The sequence below is a fragment of the Trachurus trachurus genome (genome assembly GCF_905171665.1).
Source record: "Trachurus trachurus genome assembly, chromosome: 13".
NCBI classification, from domain to species: Eukaryota; Metazoa; Chordata; class Actinopteri; order Carangiformes; family Carangidae; genus Trachurus; species Trachurus trachurus.
In genome coordinates, this window is record NC_139892.1 from 17,163,973 (window position 1) to 17,181,860 (window position 17,888).

The window sequence follows — 17,888 nt, forward strand, 5'->3', positions numbered from 1 at the left end:
ACAAGTCACCTCTGCGGTCTCTCAGAGGGTATGATGTTAAAGACGCACAAAGTTGCTTTTGATGGAACATGCCAACGCTTTAAAAAAGAGCAAGGGAAAACTCTTCCTGCTGTGAACAATGATTAAGTTCAATGAAATATTTTGATTGTGGACATCATTACTGTCAAACACTCCTTAGGTAAACAAAATGCTTTAAAGTATGCATCAAAGGTGTGTAAAATCACAACTGAATCTGTGCTCCTTTTTTTAATGCGTGCGCCTGTGCGGGAAGTCAGTGCTTTGGTGTGATACTTACACCAGGAGGCTGGTCCTTGGAGAACATGCCCCAGGTGTGGTAGTTGAGATTGTGCTTAAAGGTTGGATGTTCTGTCTCCCCGAAGCCGTACACAAACTCTGATGAGAGTTTAGTAGACACTTGGATGAACATGTCTGAGAAGGTGAAACCTGGCACAGAGGAGTCCCATCTGAGGGAAGTGACAGAGGATTAAATCAATGAGAGAGAGGAGTGAGAAGGGGGGAGAGGGAATTATTGTCAAAAGGAGTTATTCACAATATGTTTGACACAAATAAGCATAATAACCCGTAGCGACTGCAGGCATCCCTTCAACATACTCCATAAATTTTAATTAGTAACATTTCAACTGTCACTTCTAAAAAACACGGCGGGCTTAACTACAAAATAATGTCACCCTTGCTTAAAGATATGCTTTGAAAAGACTCTGACGTGCAACTGCTTCGTGTGACATCATTATGACTGCTGAACAAGAGGAAACTACGTTGGTTGCGGTTCCAGAGGAGTTTATTCAGCATTGTTACTTTTTGTCTTATGGGGAAAAAACGTATCACTAGTGGTCACTTTAAGATCTAAAACCTAAAACAACAACCTATGCCCACCTGGACCAGTTGTACCACTCAAGTACATACTCACATCTTGATTCCTGTGCTTTTCCTTATGACCTGGATGCCGAACGGGTTGTTGCTAATCTCCACCTTGTAAAGCCTCTTGTTCTCATCAGTCTCAGGAGCATCAGGAACCGACAGCGGCACTGGAACCTCATAACGATCTGTGGTCGGGTCCCAGATCTGGACAGGGAAGGTGATGTTAGTGTGCCAGTGAATGTGAAGCAGGCAAGCAGCATGGTTGCAGTGAAGATAAGAAAAGCAGTCAAAGCAGGAGTGTAGGGAAAGATACTGAGAAGCACAAACACTGATATGCAAGAGAGCGTACCTCTACGAGCACAAATAAATAAATACACACCTTGAACTGCAGCATGTCACTGCTGTGATAACTAATCTCAACACGGAGTGTGTCTATGTCCGGTGAGTCTGGCCGCCCGCTGCTCCTGTACTTCTTGTTCCGAGTGATATCAACTGTTAAGCCTGAGGCACTGGGTTTTTCTGCTGTGACTCTGTATCCATAGTCTTTTGGATAGAAGCACCAGGGAACACGGCTAATGTTGCTGGGCTGGATCGGGGTAGAAAACAAAAGACACAGAGATTTTTCAGAATAAAGAAGTCGAGCGTGTACGGTAAACGTGAAGGTACATTACCGCAGTCAATCCTCACCTTCCAGATGCAGCCTCTGGCCTCGCACTTTGCCTCATCTGAACCCTCCTCCGGATAGCAGTTGAAGCGCTGGTCATTCATCATCAGATCATTTGCCCACTCCACCAGGTAGGTTTCCCCCAGGGTCAGGGAGAGGCCAGTGAGGAACAGAACCTGTGAATGTGATGGAGCGTATGGAGAGAAACGGTGGGATTAATAAACCCGAGGGTGGCACCGTGGTAATGTTCTCCCCAAGTTGTCTTGTAGAGAGCCACCTCCTTATGCGAGCGAGCACAGACATGCTGGCTTGAGACAGAATGTGTGCTTGACGTTGCGTGTGCTATCAATTAAGACACAGCTGTTAATTTCCCTGGCTGTTTCAACAGCCTCTGCTGGGAATTATGAGTCATTCTCACAACATATCTTGGGGAGCCCCTTTTGCTGTAGCCACTAAAGTCACCATCTGATGCATCCTCTGTTGAGAGGACATCAAGGATATATCTTTTAACGTTGGTCCTTTTATTTTGAAATTGTGCTTCAGAAAATGAAATAAAATACTGGGAGCCAATGTGACTCATGTGTTATAAAGTACTGTTCTATTTGAGTGTCTATCGAACTAATGATGTTTGGCGGCTGTGAGCTATATTCAAGGCCCAGTCTGACTAGGCATATAAAGACTGATGGACGTGACAAGCCAGAGTTTAGGTTTAACAGCACATTTACCCTTCACCCCCAGGAAATGATTACCGCTGAGAGTCATTGGATAAATGCATGTGTGTGTGTGTGTGTGTGTGTGTGTGTGTGTGTGTGTGTGTGTGTGTGTGTGTGTGTGTGTGTGTGTGTGTGTGTGTGTGTGTGTGTGTGACCAGAGAGACCTTGAGGATCTACACAAGCACAGTAGCAGCTACATACACATGAAAAACAAGCATGCACGCACACATGTATATTGTATACACACAACCACACAAAGCATACTACAATAGAATCACTTAACTGAACATTTTGACACTTTATAGACTCTTGCTTTTTGCTCATAACCCTGGGCACCAACTGTAGAATCATTGCTCTTAGTCAGTTTCTCACTCTTTTTTTTCATGTACACACACACACACACACACACTTTGAGAGTCCTCGCCTAATGTTAATTATTATCATTCCTTACACTTAGAGTCTAACCTTGGTTGGTACAGTAATAGTTTCATTCCTGGTCTTATTGAAATAAATGGCAGATGCCTAGAGGGGTAGCCATTGCAGATCACACCCACCTTGGATCTGTCCAACAAGGTTTCCCTGACAAAATGGAAAAGCTTACAGTGGAGTCTATAAGACTACTTTCCATTTCAAGAGATTGGGAAAGTGATCTCTGACTTTTGCAAACCCCTGTATGTATGGGAGTTTTTTTTCCTGTGTAATCCATTATTCTAAAGCACCAATATAATCCATGAATAATAGATTCCCTTCACTTATCCGCCTCGTCATATAACCACCTTATACCAGAAGTAAACACAGCAAGCCAAAAAATATAATACATTGAAAGAAATATACTCTTGTTGTTTTTATTTCTGAAGATGTGATTGTTCATACTTTTTTACTAGCATAAAGTTGATAGCATATTTGTTAGCAAACAGTGACCTCTTTACAGATCCAGCTCACACGGAGCAACATCAGCTTTTCTTTTGAGGCATATTTCTGGACAGCTGATGGATATAAGTCTAACACTGTGTTCACTGTGGAGCTCCGGCCTGATCTCCATCAACTCCTGGGGGAAATATATGAGCTTAATGCACCACTACCTTTGGTAGCTAGCTGTTAACGATGCCTGTCTACTTTTTGGTGCTGGTAATGAGTGTATGGTATATGGTAATGAGTGTCACCCACTGCTGTAACTGAGAGGAACAGCATAATCAAATCATAGCTAACTGGTGGCTTTTCACAAAAAGCAAGAACCTTCACATTGCATTGCTGACATTAAATTAATGATCAGCACAGCCTAGACCTAGAATATGCCAACATGCCTAAAAATATGGATGCTGGTTATTTATTTATTTATTTATTTGCATCAATGCACAACAATGTTAATGAGCAGGTGCCCTTACCTGTTTGGCTCCATCATGCTTTATGTCGGAGTGTGGAAGCGCTGTGGTTGAGTTCTCAGCTCCTCCAGTACCAACATGAGTCACAGAGACGGACAGAGGAGAAAAGGGCACACCGAGAATAGTGATGTTTTCAAACTCCAGGTTGTTTGGGTCCTTGTAGCCAGCGTTGGTCACCTGCATTGCCAGTTGTCCCTATATGCAGAAAGTCAGACAATTATGTGCCTAATTCAATACATGACCATATCTCTGCTAGTGTTCTGACTGATGCTTTGAATAGGTTTGAGGAAAGATAGATAAACAGTCTATTGCAATGTATGTTAGTCACGGCTCATATACTGTTGAAGCACCCAGCTTATAAACTCCCCAAACTCATGACCATCAGTCAAACAGCTGTTCTGATAGATTCCCTGTCTGTAAACCCTGCACCCCAGTGTAATGCTAATATACAGGAAGAACATCACTGGCATACATTAAACATGCAAGGCAATCCTCAGGGCTGTGTGAAGCAGGAACATGGGGTACTTGATCCAACAAAGCTTCTGCAGCATAACATGGATCAATCATGCTCGTGGAGTTCTGGACTGAGGAAGTCGACGGTCTCTGGAGGTTTTGAACTTCGAACTTGAATTCAGATCAGAAGGAATATGTGTGCAGGATTTGAAAGATGGTGCAGATGTGAGGGAAACTTACATTGACAACGGAGAATGTGTAGTGGATGTAGTTTCCTGTTTTAACTGTTTCTGTAACACAAAAAAAAATGAAGGAAGAGCAGATGTTAATGATTGTCACCTCGGTTTAACACCTGAAACACAGTCACACATGTTGAAGCGTGTGAGCTGACTGATGCCGTTTGAACGATCACTGACTCATGTGATTCTTTGTGTTTGACAAGATGAGAGTTTCTGTTTGAAGCTCATAAAAAAGTACGCCTGTAATGAGTGGTAATAACAAGATGCAGCTGATCCCGTCTCCCACTCGCTCTCTCACACACACACAAACAGGCACAAATTGAGAAAAGCAACAATACCTCGGGAATCTCCATCATCCCAGAATAGCTCCCCAGCTGCCTGGTTGTTGTCATCAAGAGCAACGATCAAGCCCATGGGGTTTCGCCGACTAGAATTCAATGGATCAAATGGCTACTAAACATATCTGCACAAACACGTGCATGTGAATTACGATAAATAAAACAGAAAAAGTACCTGTATGTTGTGGTGACCTCAGGTCTTTGTGTGGGCAGGACTGCACCACCTCTGATGTGTAAACCAAGCTTGTCAGCTGGTAGGAACATCGTAACTTCTCTTCTGCGGTCTGCCAGGCGTTCCATCTGATTGGTAGAACATCAAAAGATACGAACCTGCATAAAATGCCCCTCGAAGATTACGGCAGTGGTCATGATGTAGCACAAGCTGGAAAATACCAGCTTTGGGCTTGTGTGAAATTGCCATGCCTATAATGCAGTTTGGCTTTTTTTTTTTTTTTCCTTCTGAGGCCCTGAAGCAGAGAAGCACAAAGAGCTTGTGTTTGCTGATTGTGTGCGAATGGATCTGTAGTCTGAGTCTGCAAACCACCTACTGTACCATGTTGTTTAATAGCTCCCAAGCTACTTTGCAATCAAACTTTTCAACCCTCAGCACAGAATACTGTTCTCTTACAACAGCACAGACTATAGATATTGATGATTATTTTTGTTCCTCTCAACTATAAATTCCAATAACTTAGTTGTTACATAAAATTTGAGTGCATAAGCTTACTTGTACGTTATTGTATATGATATCTCCTATTTATTTTATTTATTCTATATTCTGTTTATATTCTTATCTTATTTATTGACTATATATTTTTTCACTTCTCTTGTACTGCTCTGAAATGAGGATCAACATACATCTTTCCTTTCCTAAAGAATTCTCTCTGTCTTAATCTTGACACATCCTTGAGAAATTATACATTGTCTGAAAGCTCTAAGTCTGTGTGAATCTCATTTTAGGATCCCTATGTCCTTGCAACAACTCCTGAAACAATCTTGTCTAGGCTTATGGTTATGGCTCCAAAGTGTCTTTCACACTACAGACCTTATTTTGCCTTTGATACTAAAAAATAACAACCATATCTAACATTTCCATTCTGGTGTATTATTTTTGGTCTTGTGTATGGTAACAGGTTGAAATGAGGAGCCTATAAAGGTCAGAGAAAAAAAAAACAGTGATTGTGGCCCTTGAGAAGCTAAGACATGTGTCATTTTTGACATTATAATGACATAAAGTGTGACTGTGCTGTTTGAGCTGAGAACCATTTGAAGAGCAGAGAAATATTCCATGTCTTTCTCTCTCACTCTGTGTGCGTGTCTCTTTCTCTGTGCCCCATTCCACTCATTTCTCTGAGGGCCCAGATAGAGCAGAGTTAATTTCTGATCCCCCGAGGACTGAATCCTCAGACCAGCCTAAAATAATTTAAAACTCTCCTTTCTCCATCTCTCCTTCTCCTTCTACCTACTTCCCTCTTTGCGTCCTGTTATTCTCTCTTGTGGTGCTCTAATTCTTTTTTTATCCCATTTTCCTCCATTCCCATTGAGGGTGTGTGTGTGTGTGTATGTGTGTGTGTCTGCGTGTGCACCATTGTGCGCAGTACAGTAGACTATGGGCGTGTGTGGGCTGGAGTTAGTGGAGCGACTATAAGCAATTTCAGATCTTATCACCCCCTCATTGTCTGCCTTAAGGAGGTCTTCTCTTGCCTTGTCTTCTCTTCTTCTCCTTATTCCTACTGGCCAAACTTCCCATCTTCCTCCTCCTCTACATTGAGTAATTGCCACCCCCCCCTCCCCCTCCCCCCCTTTTTTGTTCTTCTTATCTCCTCTTGTCCTTGTTTTTCTCATTTCTCGTATCTTATATGCTTTCCTTCTTCGCCTACTTCCTCTTTATCCAACTCTCATTCCATCTGTTTTGACTCTTTCATCCCTCTGTTTCCTCCATTATTTCTTCCCTCTCTGACTTGTTTTTCATGGTCATTTTCACTACATCAATACAACCCCCCCACCCCTCCATCCTCCTACCCAGATAATCACAGGGGACCAACCGGGACAAGGGGCTGGCGGCAAGACAGCCAATCTAATCGTTCATCTGATCAGTGGGCGCTTTACATTGCCACTGTGACGCCCAAATAAGGTCCCAAAGGAACTCAACACCTCTTTTATCTCTTTATGTCAGGGAGATAGTCTCTCTCCTCTCTTCCCTGTCCCCTCTTTCACTCTATCTTTGTCCTCTCTCTCACTCTGTCTTATCGCACTCGTTTCTCAGTCTCAAACAAAGAACTCGAGGCAAAGACTTTCATGTGATACATGCTCTTTGTGTACGTGTTAATTCCACTAATGTAACATAATACTGATAAGCCACTGTGCAATCATGGTTATATTGAGTGCAGTACATTTATGTAGCCAGTTAAAGTAACCATACTTGGTGGCTGGACTTACAATTTTCCTTCAGAATTGCACAACTGATAAGCACCCACCCCCTCCGTCCAATCAGGATTCACCAAAACCGCTAAATAGACTGTTGTTAAGTAAAACCGACCATTAGCACAGCAGAAGAACTATGCAGGATATTTACCTTATTTTTCATTTTTACCGTCATTTAACAGCTTGGGACTAATTGTGATGTTAGATAAATGACTTGTAACTTGTTACAGGGAGAGTGGAGGCTCTCTGCCTTACACACCACTGCTGAAAACCAAACCTGCATGATCAGAGCCTTGGACCCGGTGGTCTCTGTGGCACCGCGAGTCTGCGACACAAACGTGTCCCGTGCACATAGATGGTGGTTGCATGATTTGGCAGTTTGACAAACAGACGGGCCATCCAACCAAAGTTGTCTGAGACTAATTTGATTGGTAGGCCGAATTTTGGCCCCTGCTCCTACAAAGATAACCAAATTGCATTGGGGGGGTAAGAAACACCAGTGTATGTTGTGTAATTAAAGTCTAAATTCAGTTATCTGATTAGAATTCCATGATCGTCATGCCAAGAACGGAAGCTGTTCATTGATGTTTCCTTTTCATCTTTTATATTTATATGACTTTATCATTAATTATCATGATCAAAGTAGTTCCAAGAATTGCACTGTTTCTCTCTTGTGACAAACATGAGGAGAGCATAGGGAATATTCTTACCGTCTCATAGTCGTACCACAGAGCATCTGGTACATATGCCTTCACCTTGTCCACTCCCTGTAGAAAAGAAGAACAACGATTTAAATATTTGTTTTTGCCACTGAATGAGACCAGATTATGCCTCTGATTTGTAGCGCAGACATCAAAAGGTGTCGGCTTTGTGCTCTGTGTGAAGACATGTCTGGTGTTTGATTTGTGGTTGCAGTCAGTAACACCTGCTTTAGCTCACCGTGCCCATCCAGACACTTTAATCTTAGCAGACTGAACATGAGGCGAGAAGCTACAATACCCCATAAAGGGAACATAGATATTTCTTGCTGCTATAAATCACTGTAACTTAATAACAAATAAGAAGAAGATAAAATGTTCTCATCAAAGAAGTGATTTTTAAAACTGCCCATCATCATCTGATATTAAGTTTCCACAAAGCCCTTGTGACATTTCAGTCCACGGTGCTATGATGCAACAGATGATGGAAAAGACAGCATCAAGCGACGACTGATAGGTGACAGGCTTTGATGGCTTAAGGTGGCGGACAGACAGGAGCAATCAATAGAAGAGCGCCAAGCCTTTGATAGCGTTGTCACTTCCCTGCTCTCTCTGACAGGGCAGAACAGAGGGAGAGAGGGAGATAAACACAGAGCACAGAGCACAGCAAAAGAAAGGGCAGACTACAGGTCCGTCTGAAAAAAATAAGGGAGAAAAAAAACAAATTGTGAAATACACTATGTCAGCTGTGTAGGCCAAGACTGTCTGTCAAAGGCCGCAATGATGGCACCGACATCGTGCCCACTATTTCTCTCTCCAGCTGCCTGTCCTATTTTGTGGCCCTCTGAGGCCTGTCATTAAGAAGAAGAAAGAGGGGTGAGAGGAAGACAAGATAATTAAACAAGAGAAAAATAAGAGCAACCTCAAAAAAGTACATGTGAAAGACCAAAATGAGTAGCATGATGTATAATAGTCTAATGCTAACTAAATTAAATGACTTAATGTCCTCTTTAGGGGCAGCATTTGCAGATCACCTGTCACAGCGGCTGCACAGCCTGTGGGATGACAGCCTGGGGAAATGGATGCACCCCCCCAATCCCTCGTTTTCTGGTGTCTGATTTGCTCGCGGCGCCTATCACTCACCCTGCTGACTAATGAGAAGGGACTGCAGGACTTAGCATGGCTGCTAACTGTGATTGAGAGGGACAAGGCATGAGGCCTGTATCCTCATTTAGAGTACTGAAGCTCAGTTAGCCATAAGGTAAGATTTGATCAGGTGGGCCAAAGATTCATACTGGCAGAATGATCAGATGGTAACCGAGGCAGATGAGAGGGGCAGAGAGAGGCACAGAGACAGAGAGAGGGAGAAGAGGGAGGGTGAAAGAGAGATAGGATGAAATGAAAAGGGATCACAAGGGTGATTTGACAGCAGCTGATTAAGAGAATGCAGATTAGATAAGGGAGCCAATGTGTGATGAAAGGATAAGCTAAAAAGAAAAGGGAGTAATGGGCAAGAGGAGGGAGAGTGGAAGCATGGATGAAGACCAGAGGGGATGACAGAGAAAGAGTGCAGGAGATCTCCCTGGTTTATCACAGAGATCAAGGTTAAAGCGTTGACTGATCTGAATGATAGAGCAAGAACATCATTAGAGAAGGGGAGAGGCAGGCGGACAGAGCGATAAATAGAGAGAGACAGAGAGAGATGAGTATAATGAAAAAGGAAAGAGAAGGTAGAGTGTCAAGGGTTGTTAAAGATCAGCCTGTGACCCTACTCAAGTAACTGACACTATCTCTTCATGTGGCCCTTCACAGCCTGATGCATCTGTAACAGATAGCAGCGCTCTGTTCTCAGTGCCTGCCCTCTCCGCGGCTTAAAACGCGACACTGCTGCTCAGCAGCACCCTGCCACCACAAAAAGACCTATATTCAGCCACACATCAGAGCTGTCACTCGGAAAGGTTCCTTTTCAAGTGGGGTAGCAGACGTCCAGAATGCTTCTAAAGCTTACGCCAGTGTCGAACGCGGCGCTGCAATGTTATTTTTCTTCAGCAGATGATGGTTTTGATGTTAGAAGACAGCACACCACGTTTAATGGCTCAAAAAACCACCTTAACACAAGTTGTCGATGGGTGACGGTGCGTCACTCTGGGCTGTATTGGCTTTATTATTCCATTAATGAGACATTTTTTATCAGATGCAGTCCAATCTTGCTAACTTGTACCTATTTAGTATCGTTCTGCCTATGAACTTAAGTATGCAGACATGGGAGGGGAGGTCCAGTATGAGGTCTTGTCAGTATTGATGAAGCAGCATGGTGCATCTTTTAAAGTTTAACTTGGGTTTGGTTTAACCCCAAATCTGAGCATGTGAACAAATGTTACTCAAAGGCTTACATGCTGTGTTTGTGGATGATGTGTTGGATGACTTGATTTTAAAATTGAAAGCCCTCAAGCAGAGAAAAAAAACAACTCGTGTTTGTTTTTCCTTCTTTTTTTTCTAAATTGCAGCTCTACATGTGAATGACTGGTTGCAAACATGAAGCTGTCAGAGCGCACTGTGATGGATTACTTGAGAAATGTTGGTCTAAATGCATCCATGCCTCTCAAGACGCCTGACCAGCACAACATGGTGAGCAAATGTTTGATCCACTGTAAATCATTCATGACATTTCTGCACCATCACTTGCAAGGACGTAATTTTCCTCCTTGGAGATGCTATTCTATTGCAAACAGTTCACTCTATTCAATTATGAGGGCACTTTGACATGGGGAACATTGCTTTTAAAGAGAAAGAAAATGAGCAGTTGGTCATAATTGATGCCAGCTTCCTAACGCACCCACTGATAATGGAATTCATTTTTATCCTATCTTGTTTCCGACTACTCTACACTTGAACTCTGCCTTTAGCACTGAAAAGGCCAAACGTAGATACACTACTGTAGATACAAACTGTGTTTGTCTTGTTTGTCTGATTCAGGAAAAACAGCAACCCGCTCAGTCACCTTCAGGCTCTTCCTCCCCTGCCCTCTGGATATGTCAGACCCTGAGGCACTACAAGCATAAACCCTCCACTTCTTGTATTAGAAACTTTTCCATAATCACACTTGGTAAAGTTACTTTATCCTCAGCCCCACTATGAATCCAATTCGCTTTCCACTATTCTGTAATTCACAAGAGGCCATGCTAAATTGCTTATTAATCAGGCCACTTTGACATGACCGCGATCGCTGCACATACACACATACTCACGCATGTACAGGCACGCACAGTTTCACAGACACACACAGGTGCAGGCATAATACACACATACTCCGAACAAGATGCACAAACACACATATACACACTTCTATCTGCACTTCTAATCTTCTAGTAATGAGGTCAGTGCTCTCATTAGAGCTGAGAGAAAAGAGGGAGGATATGAAAGAGAGAAGAAAGAGGGATGAGAGGAGGGGAGGGCAACAAAGAAAATCCCATGTCATGTTTTCCCAGTGGAGGTCAGGGTGTGTGTGTGAGTGTGTGTTTGACAGAGTGAAGTTTGTGTGTGAGGAACTTCTGCATCACCTGCAAAATGTACTCCTCTGTGTAACATACAGCTTTCTGCTGTGTGTATGATAATTGGTGTGTTAAACATGATACAGTGCATATGAGTGTGTGTGTTTAAAGGAATAAAGCATGTTAAAATATGTTTGTGAGTCATGGGTTTACTGACCGGGTCCAGTACAGGTGTGATGAGCAGGTGTTTCCCCCAGAGGAACTGGCGGTCCACTGTCCAGGTGGCGTTGTCAGAGTAGAACCTTGGGAATAACAGAGGAGAATGTAGAATCAATCAGAAATATATGCTTCACTGTGTCCTTGGTAACCAAAACATAATTTAGGTACAACCAGCATTTGCTACTTTGTAGGCTACAGTCTGTAAATACATGTTCCTGTGTACTGCAAGCTTTGGAACAATGTGTTAGTATGCATAACTATATTTGATGTTACTTTAAAGATATTTGAAATTTTCCTCTTCATTAACTACATATTTTGACACTTTCTGACAATTTAGACATTCCCCAAAGCCCTTTTTTCTCTCCATTGCCTACCAACACCAATTTTGTGAGTGACCTTTTATTTTCTGGCCTGCCACCTACAAGTATTTAATGGCTTCATTTGGTTCAGTGATGCTGCCGGAGTTTTAACTAAATCCAGAAGATTTGATATTAGACCAAGTTTAGCTACCCTTTATTAGTTCTCTCTGTATGTCAGATCAGACTTAAAAGACACTTTTAATGACATACAAACTTCTAAATGGGCTCGCTCCTTCATGCCCGTCTGATCTCCTTGAATCTTATATTCCATCCCGTGCTCTCAGTTCCCAAATTTATGAATTCCTGTCTGTCCTCAAAGTTAAAAAGACATCTGCTGGCAGCAGAACCCTTTTTGGATCCCCATCCTCTGGAACAACCCCCCCTGCTGACATCAGACTGTCTGAATCAAATCCAAACTTAAAACTCATCTTCACACTTTAACTTTCAGCCCTTTATTCTTTCATAACTTCAGGCCTTGAATTTGTCTGTTCTACCACTGCAAGGTCAGCATCAAATCTATTATCTTGTCCAGGCAGCCTATGAGATCACTGTAAACTTTCGGGAAAACACTAGATAATTTCAACTCCCTCAAACACATGAGGGCCCCTGTGTTCCAGTCCCTCTACCTGTCTCTCTCTCTTCTTCCTGTCCCCTCCCTGTTTCATTTTTGTATTTTTTCTCCCCCTTTCCATTCCTGTTGAGTCTGGATCAGCCACCACCAACCACCTCCATGATTTTCCTCAATAGTACTTGCTTCTACTAGCCTATTAGGCCTACTACTACTAGCCTACTACATTATTGTATTTGCATTTAATTGGTAAAGTGTTTTTGTGCTGTATATTTATGCTATGTAGCCTACATCAAGCTACAATATATGTGTATAATAAAATCTTTTTATAACTTTTCTAAAATTGTATTGTGTTTGATTTTACAAAAGTGTGGCTTTCCCTTGCATTTTTGTAAGTCACCCCAACAGTAAACAATCCATCCATCCATTCAATAGCCTACTGTACCTTATCAGCTGATTTAGGGTGAGGGCAGGGTGCAGACCACTGCACCACTGTGCTGCCCCAGTTAACGGTATTTTATTTTTATATTTTTTAAATAAAGTATTATAGACATTTTAACAACCACAAAACGCCCCATTTTCACTTTCTTTCCTTCCCCAGTCCCACTGACCTGACTGACTCGTGGCGTCAGAGCTATCGCTCTGGGTGGCGTCACGTGACCGGCGACGTAATGGCTAAAATAATGGCGCCAATTTTAAAGAAATATACACTCTCCTGACAAAATTGGCCTACTTCCAACCCAGCAGTCAGGGGATATGACGGCGTTTTGGTCCGAATCATCCGGACCTAACCTCGCGGCTAATTCTTGAGATAATTTATGTCGTGACAAAATAGACTTTTCTCGACGCTTCGCGGTAATTTGTTCATTCAAAGCTGCAGCGTCCACTCACATCCATGCAGGTGTAGGCTACTACTAGAGTGCTAGCTAGCTAGCTACTACCAGACCGTTAATATAATACATCCGTGGAATAGACTGGCTCTGCTACTACTAGGACAGTATCATGTGAGACTTAACCTGACTGGAGCAAAATGACAGTCGTGAGGAGGAACGTGATCAACTGGACCCAGACTGTGTCCAGAGCGTCCTGCTGCGTCACGGGTTTCATCATTTACCTGAGACGCCTCACCATGATGCAAGGTAAGTCCCTGCTTACTGTACTTTGCTGCTGCCTGCTGCTTGTGTTTACATTAATTACTGGCGACAGATACACACACACACACACACACACACACACACACACACACACACACACACACACACACACACACACACACACACACACACACACACACACACACACACACACACACACACACACACACACACACTGGCCTGATGTGGTTTCTGGTCGATTCCAGTGCTTTGTTGTTGGCTGCTTCCTGTTGCTGTTTCTGTTCTACTTTCAATTTGTGATGAGCATGAGACTTATTAGCATTATGGCTTGTGCATGCTTGCTGGTGATGTTGAACTGCTGGGTGCTGCGTTTCTTATGCTGTTGAATTTGAAATCTCTGTTTTTAATTTGCACTCTTTAGATTCATTTGCATTGGTATTAAAACAAAAAGCTGCTTGCTGACTTCCAAACTGGTAATTTGAATATTGCAGTATTGGCTGAATTGGTTTTGGGAACATGCATTTTCTCCATGCAGTTATCAGTTGTTTTTGTTGTCTATTACCTTGCTACCTCATGCATGTTATTCAGTAGCACACTAGAGAAAGCTTTCCTCAGACTTTTTGTTAATGTACGATAATGCAGTTTGTAGACTCCTGCTCACTGCTAATATGATAATGTGGAGGCCTGTCTTCCATAAGAGCTGCATGTGTATTACGTTACCCATTTAATGTGGACTATGTTTGTTTGTATCTCTAAATGTGCATCAGAGGTGCACTGGCTTCGCAAGATGAGAAGAGATTTGCCAGGGGAGTTCAAGCACTACATGTGTGTATTTGCCTCACATAGGTCAGCTGCATTAGGTTGTGGGATACTTCCCTTGAATCAGGATACTAGTATTCTGCAACGTGTTCATCTGAGGGATGCTTGGATGTTGTATCAGCTCCTCTCAGATGTGAAGGGCGTTGCTCAGGATTCATGATGGTGGATCACAGTGGCTGTGATATTCCTGGAGGTCTAATGCGCTCCTTGTTGAAATGTATTAAAAGCATAATAATTTTATTTTGTTTGGAAGATGAGCTTTCTCAGCTGAAACCTTGGTTGGATTCATCGAGAGCTCCCTCAAACAGTCGAGCTTTCATTTCCAAATCTGACTGTATATTTGCAATGAATAGTCAGTGCTTTGATGCAAGTTTGTCTGACTGAGATGAAGAACAGCTGTAGTTAGAGCACTGAAGCTGCACTTGTATTAGCTGATTAGTAACACCTGTTTGCTGTATGCTTTTCAGTGATTGGTTTATTCACAGCTGGGCAGCTAGCAATTTCCAGCCGTACTCATGGTGCATAAGGTGGATTTGTGCGCCCTGTCATATCACTGTTGCCTTGCTATCACCATTGTTATGCAAATGCAAACCTCTGCTCATGATGTTTTGTGTTACTGTGCCTTTTCTGCTAAATTGTACTGTACAACCACTTGCTATATAAAGCTCAACTCTCACTGTATTGGGCTGACAGCGTTCTACCAGTACACTTTAAATGACTTACTCGTGCATCACGGGACGTACAACAGTCTCTCCTGTGGTGTGGGCTTTGTAGAAGAGTGTGTAGAGGTAGGGCAGAAGTGTGTATCGTATCCTCAGGTAATGTTTAGAGCTCTGCACCAGCAGTGAATCGGGGCCATACACAGCTGGATCCTGGGGCTGGAAACAGAAAGATGGATTAAAGAGATGGCGTTGATGAATGAGAGAGAGAAGGAGGGGGAGAGAAAATAAAGATTTGTCTATTTATTCACAGGGGTGGGGGGGTGAGTTGGGGGAATATTGAAGGAGTTTGAAAGACAAACTTCAGAGGAAGGACAGGTGTGAAGAATACCAAACTTTTTTTCTTTTTTTAACACAACAAATTTATTCATGATTAATAAAGTGGACAGCCTTAGCCTTTTATTTATAATGATAAGAATAGAACTAAAACTTTGCGCAGAACTAATCTAGAAGTAAAGAGAATGAGCAAAAGATAACTTGAAACAAAGGGAAAAAATGTGTGAGAAAGAAACAGAAGTATGATTTAATTTCTGTGATAGTGGAGAGTGAGAGGGTGATTAGCTGCTAACAGGCCGTGCTCCTCTCATCTGGCTAATCATTTATGCCCCTGGCACCTCAGAGTGTGATGAGAACTGTGCGTGTACTGTATGTGTGTGTGCGTATGTGCGTTTGGACTGGCCTGCATGGTCGTGTGATGAGAGCCATGATTAGGGCAAAGCAAAGGTCACACATTAGCTGTCTCGTTTAGTGGAATTCGTACTTCAAATTCATCATCATCATGTCCGTGTCCTCCAGCAACTACACCCCTCCCATACACATACACTTGCTTCCTGGAACTGGGACATGGAAATGCACATTACTTGCAGAGGTTTCAGTGTTTTTTTTTTCTTTTTAAGAAAAAAAAGAGAACTCACACTTGCATGCATCCCTGCCTTCTGCTGTATGAGAGTGAAGGCTTATGCATGTGGCTTTTTCCTGCTCTATTTTATTTGTGGAAGTTCACACTCCAACAGCTCCAGCTGCGTGGCTATTTATTCACCAAATTCATGTTTAGTCCTTTTTATTATTATGGCCTTTAGTCGGGTGGCAGTGAAAGTGAAACATGCTGCTTGAAAATACAAACAAAGGAGATGTCTAACCTTTTTTTTTTGCCCAGGTATGTAAGCTAAATATGGTTGTCAGTGTGAAATAGAAACTCATCCCCCTGCACGTTCTCAAAAATCAGAATGACACTGGAAAAGACAACAAGTAACACACATGCAGAGCCACAGACTGAGTTGAAGAGGCAGTGTGTGGAGAGAGCTAACACTACCCATTCAAAGGTTAGTTAAGGGGTTTTACGCCATATGGTAGGCTACATCATAATACGGTCATTTAACATAATTTCGCATTAACATTATTGTTTACTTAAGTGTAAGTCTCAAGCTTTTTGATGAGTATCAGTTTGGCACCAGGCTCAAATGCTCCAATATACTGTAGCTATAGCAGCTATAATGACTCCCAGCAGGTAACATTCCCAGTGTTGAACCCAAAATCAGATGTCAGACTGCTCCCGTTTTATGACACAATTGTGCTAGCATGTGTTGGTGTGATGACGATCTCCATGGATACGGAATGAAGTTTCTATTTTTAACCAGTTTATAGCACCGTTACAATGTTATGGAATGAAGGGTATACCCTGCAGCACTTTAGACCAAACAATGTGAGATACATAAATCTAAAACTGACAGTCTAATACACGAATTGTAGAACAAAATGCGTTCACAGTACCTTGAAGCCCTGAGCATTGTGGTTCCGACTGAAGGGGTAGAAAGCTCCCACCTGCATCCAGCGACGACACAACTCTTCAGGGGAGTCGTCAAAGAATCCACATATGTCAGCTCCGATCTGAAACACGAGGGGGTGACAGCTTGAATCTGCAGTGGAATCATACTGTTGACATGCCATTTCACATGTTGAAGATTGCAGTCAGATATTGTGTGTTGGAAATAAAGTAGCTCTCTATTATAAATGTCAGAGTAAGCACCTTCAGAAAGAAAAGCAACCACTGACAGTGAAGTCAACTAATCTTAGTAGTAAGTGGCAGCAATGTGATAACTGACCATATTTGTCTTTTAAAATGCCTTTCTTGATGTCTTTTCAATGTGGCTGAGATTTATTGGCAGCCAGTTGATATGGGCAGTGATCTTTATTTACATTAATTGCACAGTGGAGTCCAAGAAGGAGACTTAGGCTAAGTCAAAGGCCAGTTCATGGAGACTGCTTGCTTTCTATTGTTTACTACTTTGGCCACATTTTACAACAGACTCAATGAGAGGGAATCGATCCAAATCCCATTTCTGCTGCTCTCCTTTTCTCTGTGTGTGTGTGTGTGTGTACTGAAGAGCCTAAAATCTGCTTGACACGGTCCCACCAGGATGGAGGTGACATCTGAGACCACCTGACGTGCACAGCTGGAGGACTGCATGCGTGTGTTTGTGTGTGCATTGGACTCCCTGTTGTTTTCTTACCGCTGTTTGCACTCTGCACACTACACACACACACACACGCAGGCAGCCGGCACAGAGTGCACTTGGGTACTGACAAAAGCAGTGCATTATCCTGACTTCACATGTTTGAGTACAGCTGTGTTCCTGCAAAGGGAACTGGTGTTCTTCCGGACATTTTAATGGATCTTATTCCAGGCGCGCTTTCTCTTGACTGCCCCTCTGCCTTTATGCTTCCACCTGAACATAGATCTCAATTAGTATCTGAATTCTCTGTAAAAAAGCAAAAGAGAGACGCTGACAAATGCCAGAAAGATCTTTT

At 42.6% G+C, this 17,888-nt stretch overlaps 1 protein-coding gene across 1 annotated transcript in view; it reads right to left on the reverse strand.

Annotated features, from left to right (window-relative positions):
* Positions 1-17,888, reverse strand: part of si (sucrase-isomaltase) — a 79,249-nt gene that overhangs the window by 25,179 nt on the left and 36,182 nt on the right. Inside the window, exons 17-28 of the mRNA XM_083984672.1 lie at positions 16,851-16,967; positions 15,085-15,239; positions 11,499-11,583; positions 7,803-7,859; positions 4,844-4,968; positions 4,669-4,757; positions 4,332-4,381; positions 3,642-3,833; positions 1,567-1,719; positions 1,259-1,465; positions 929-1,083; positions 296-464 (exon numbers count right to left, since the gene is read on the reverse strand). Coding sequence (XP_083840798.1) covers positions 296-464; positions 929-1,083; positions 1,259-1,465; positions 1,567-1,719; positions 3,642-3,833; positions 4,332-4,381; positions 4,669-4,757; positions 4,844-4,968; positions 7,803-7,859; positions 11,499-11,583; positions 15,085-15,239; positions 16,851-16,967 — 1,554 coding nt within the window. The remainder of the gene's footprint in view (positions 1-295; positions 465-928; positions 1,084-1,258; positions 1,466-1,566; positions 1,720-3,641; positions 3,834-4,331; positions 4,382-4,668; positions 4,758-4,843; positions 4,969-7,802; positions 7,860-11,498; positions 11,584-15,084; positions 15,240-16,850; positions 16,968-17,888) is intronic.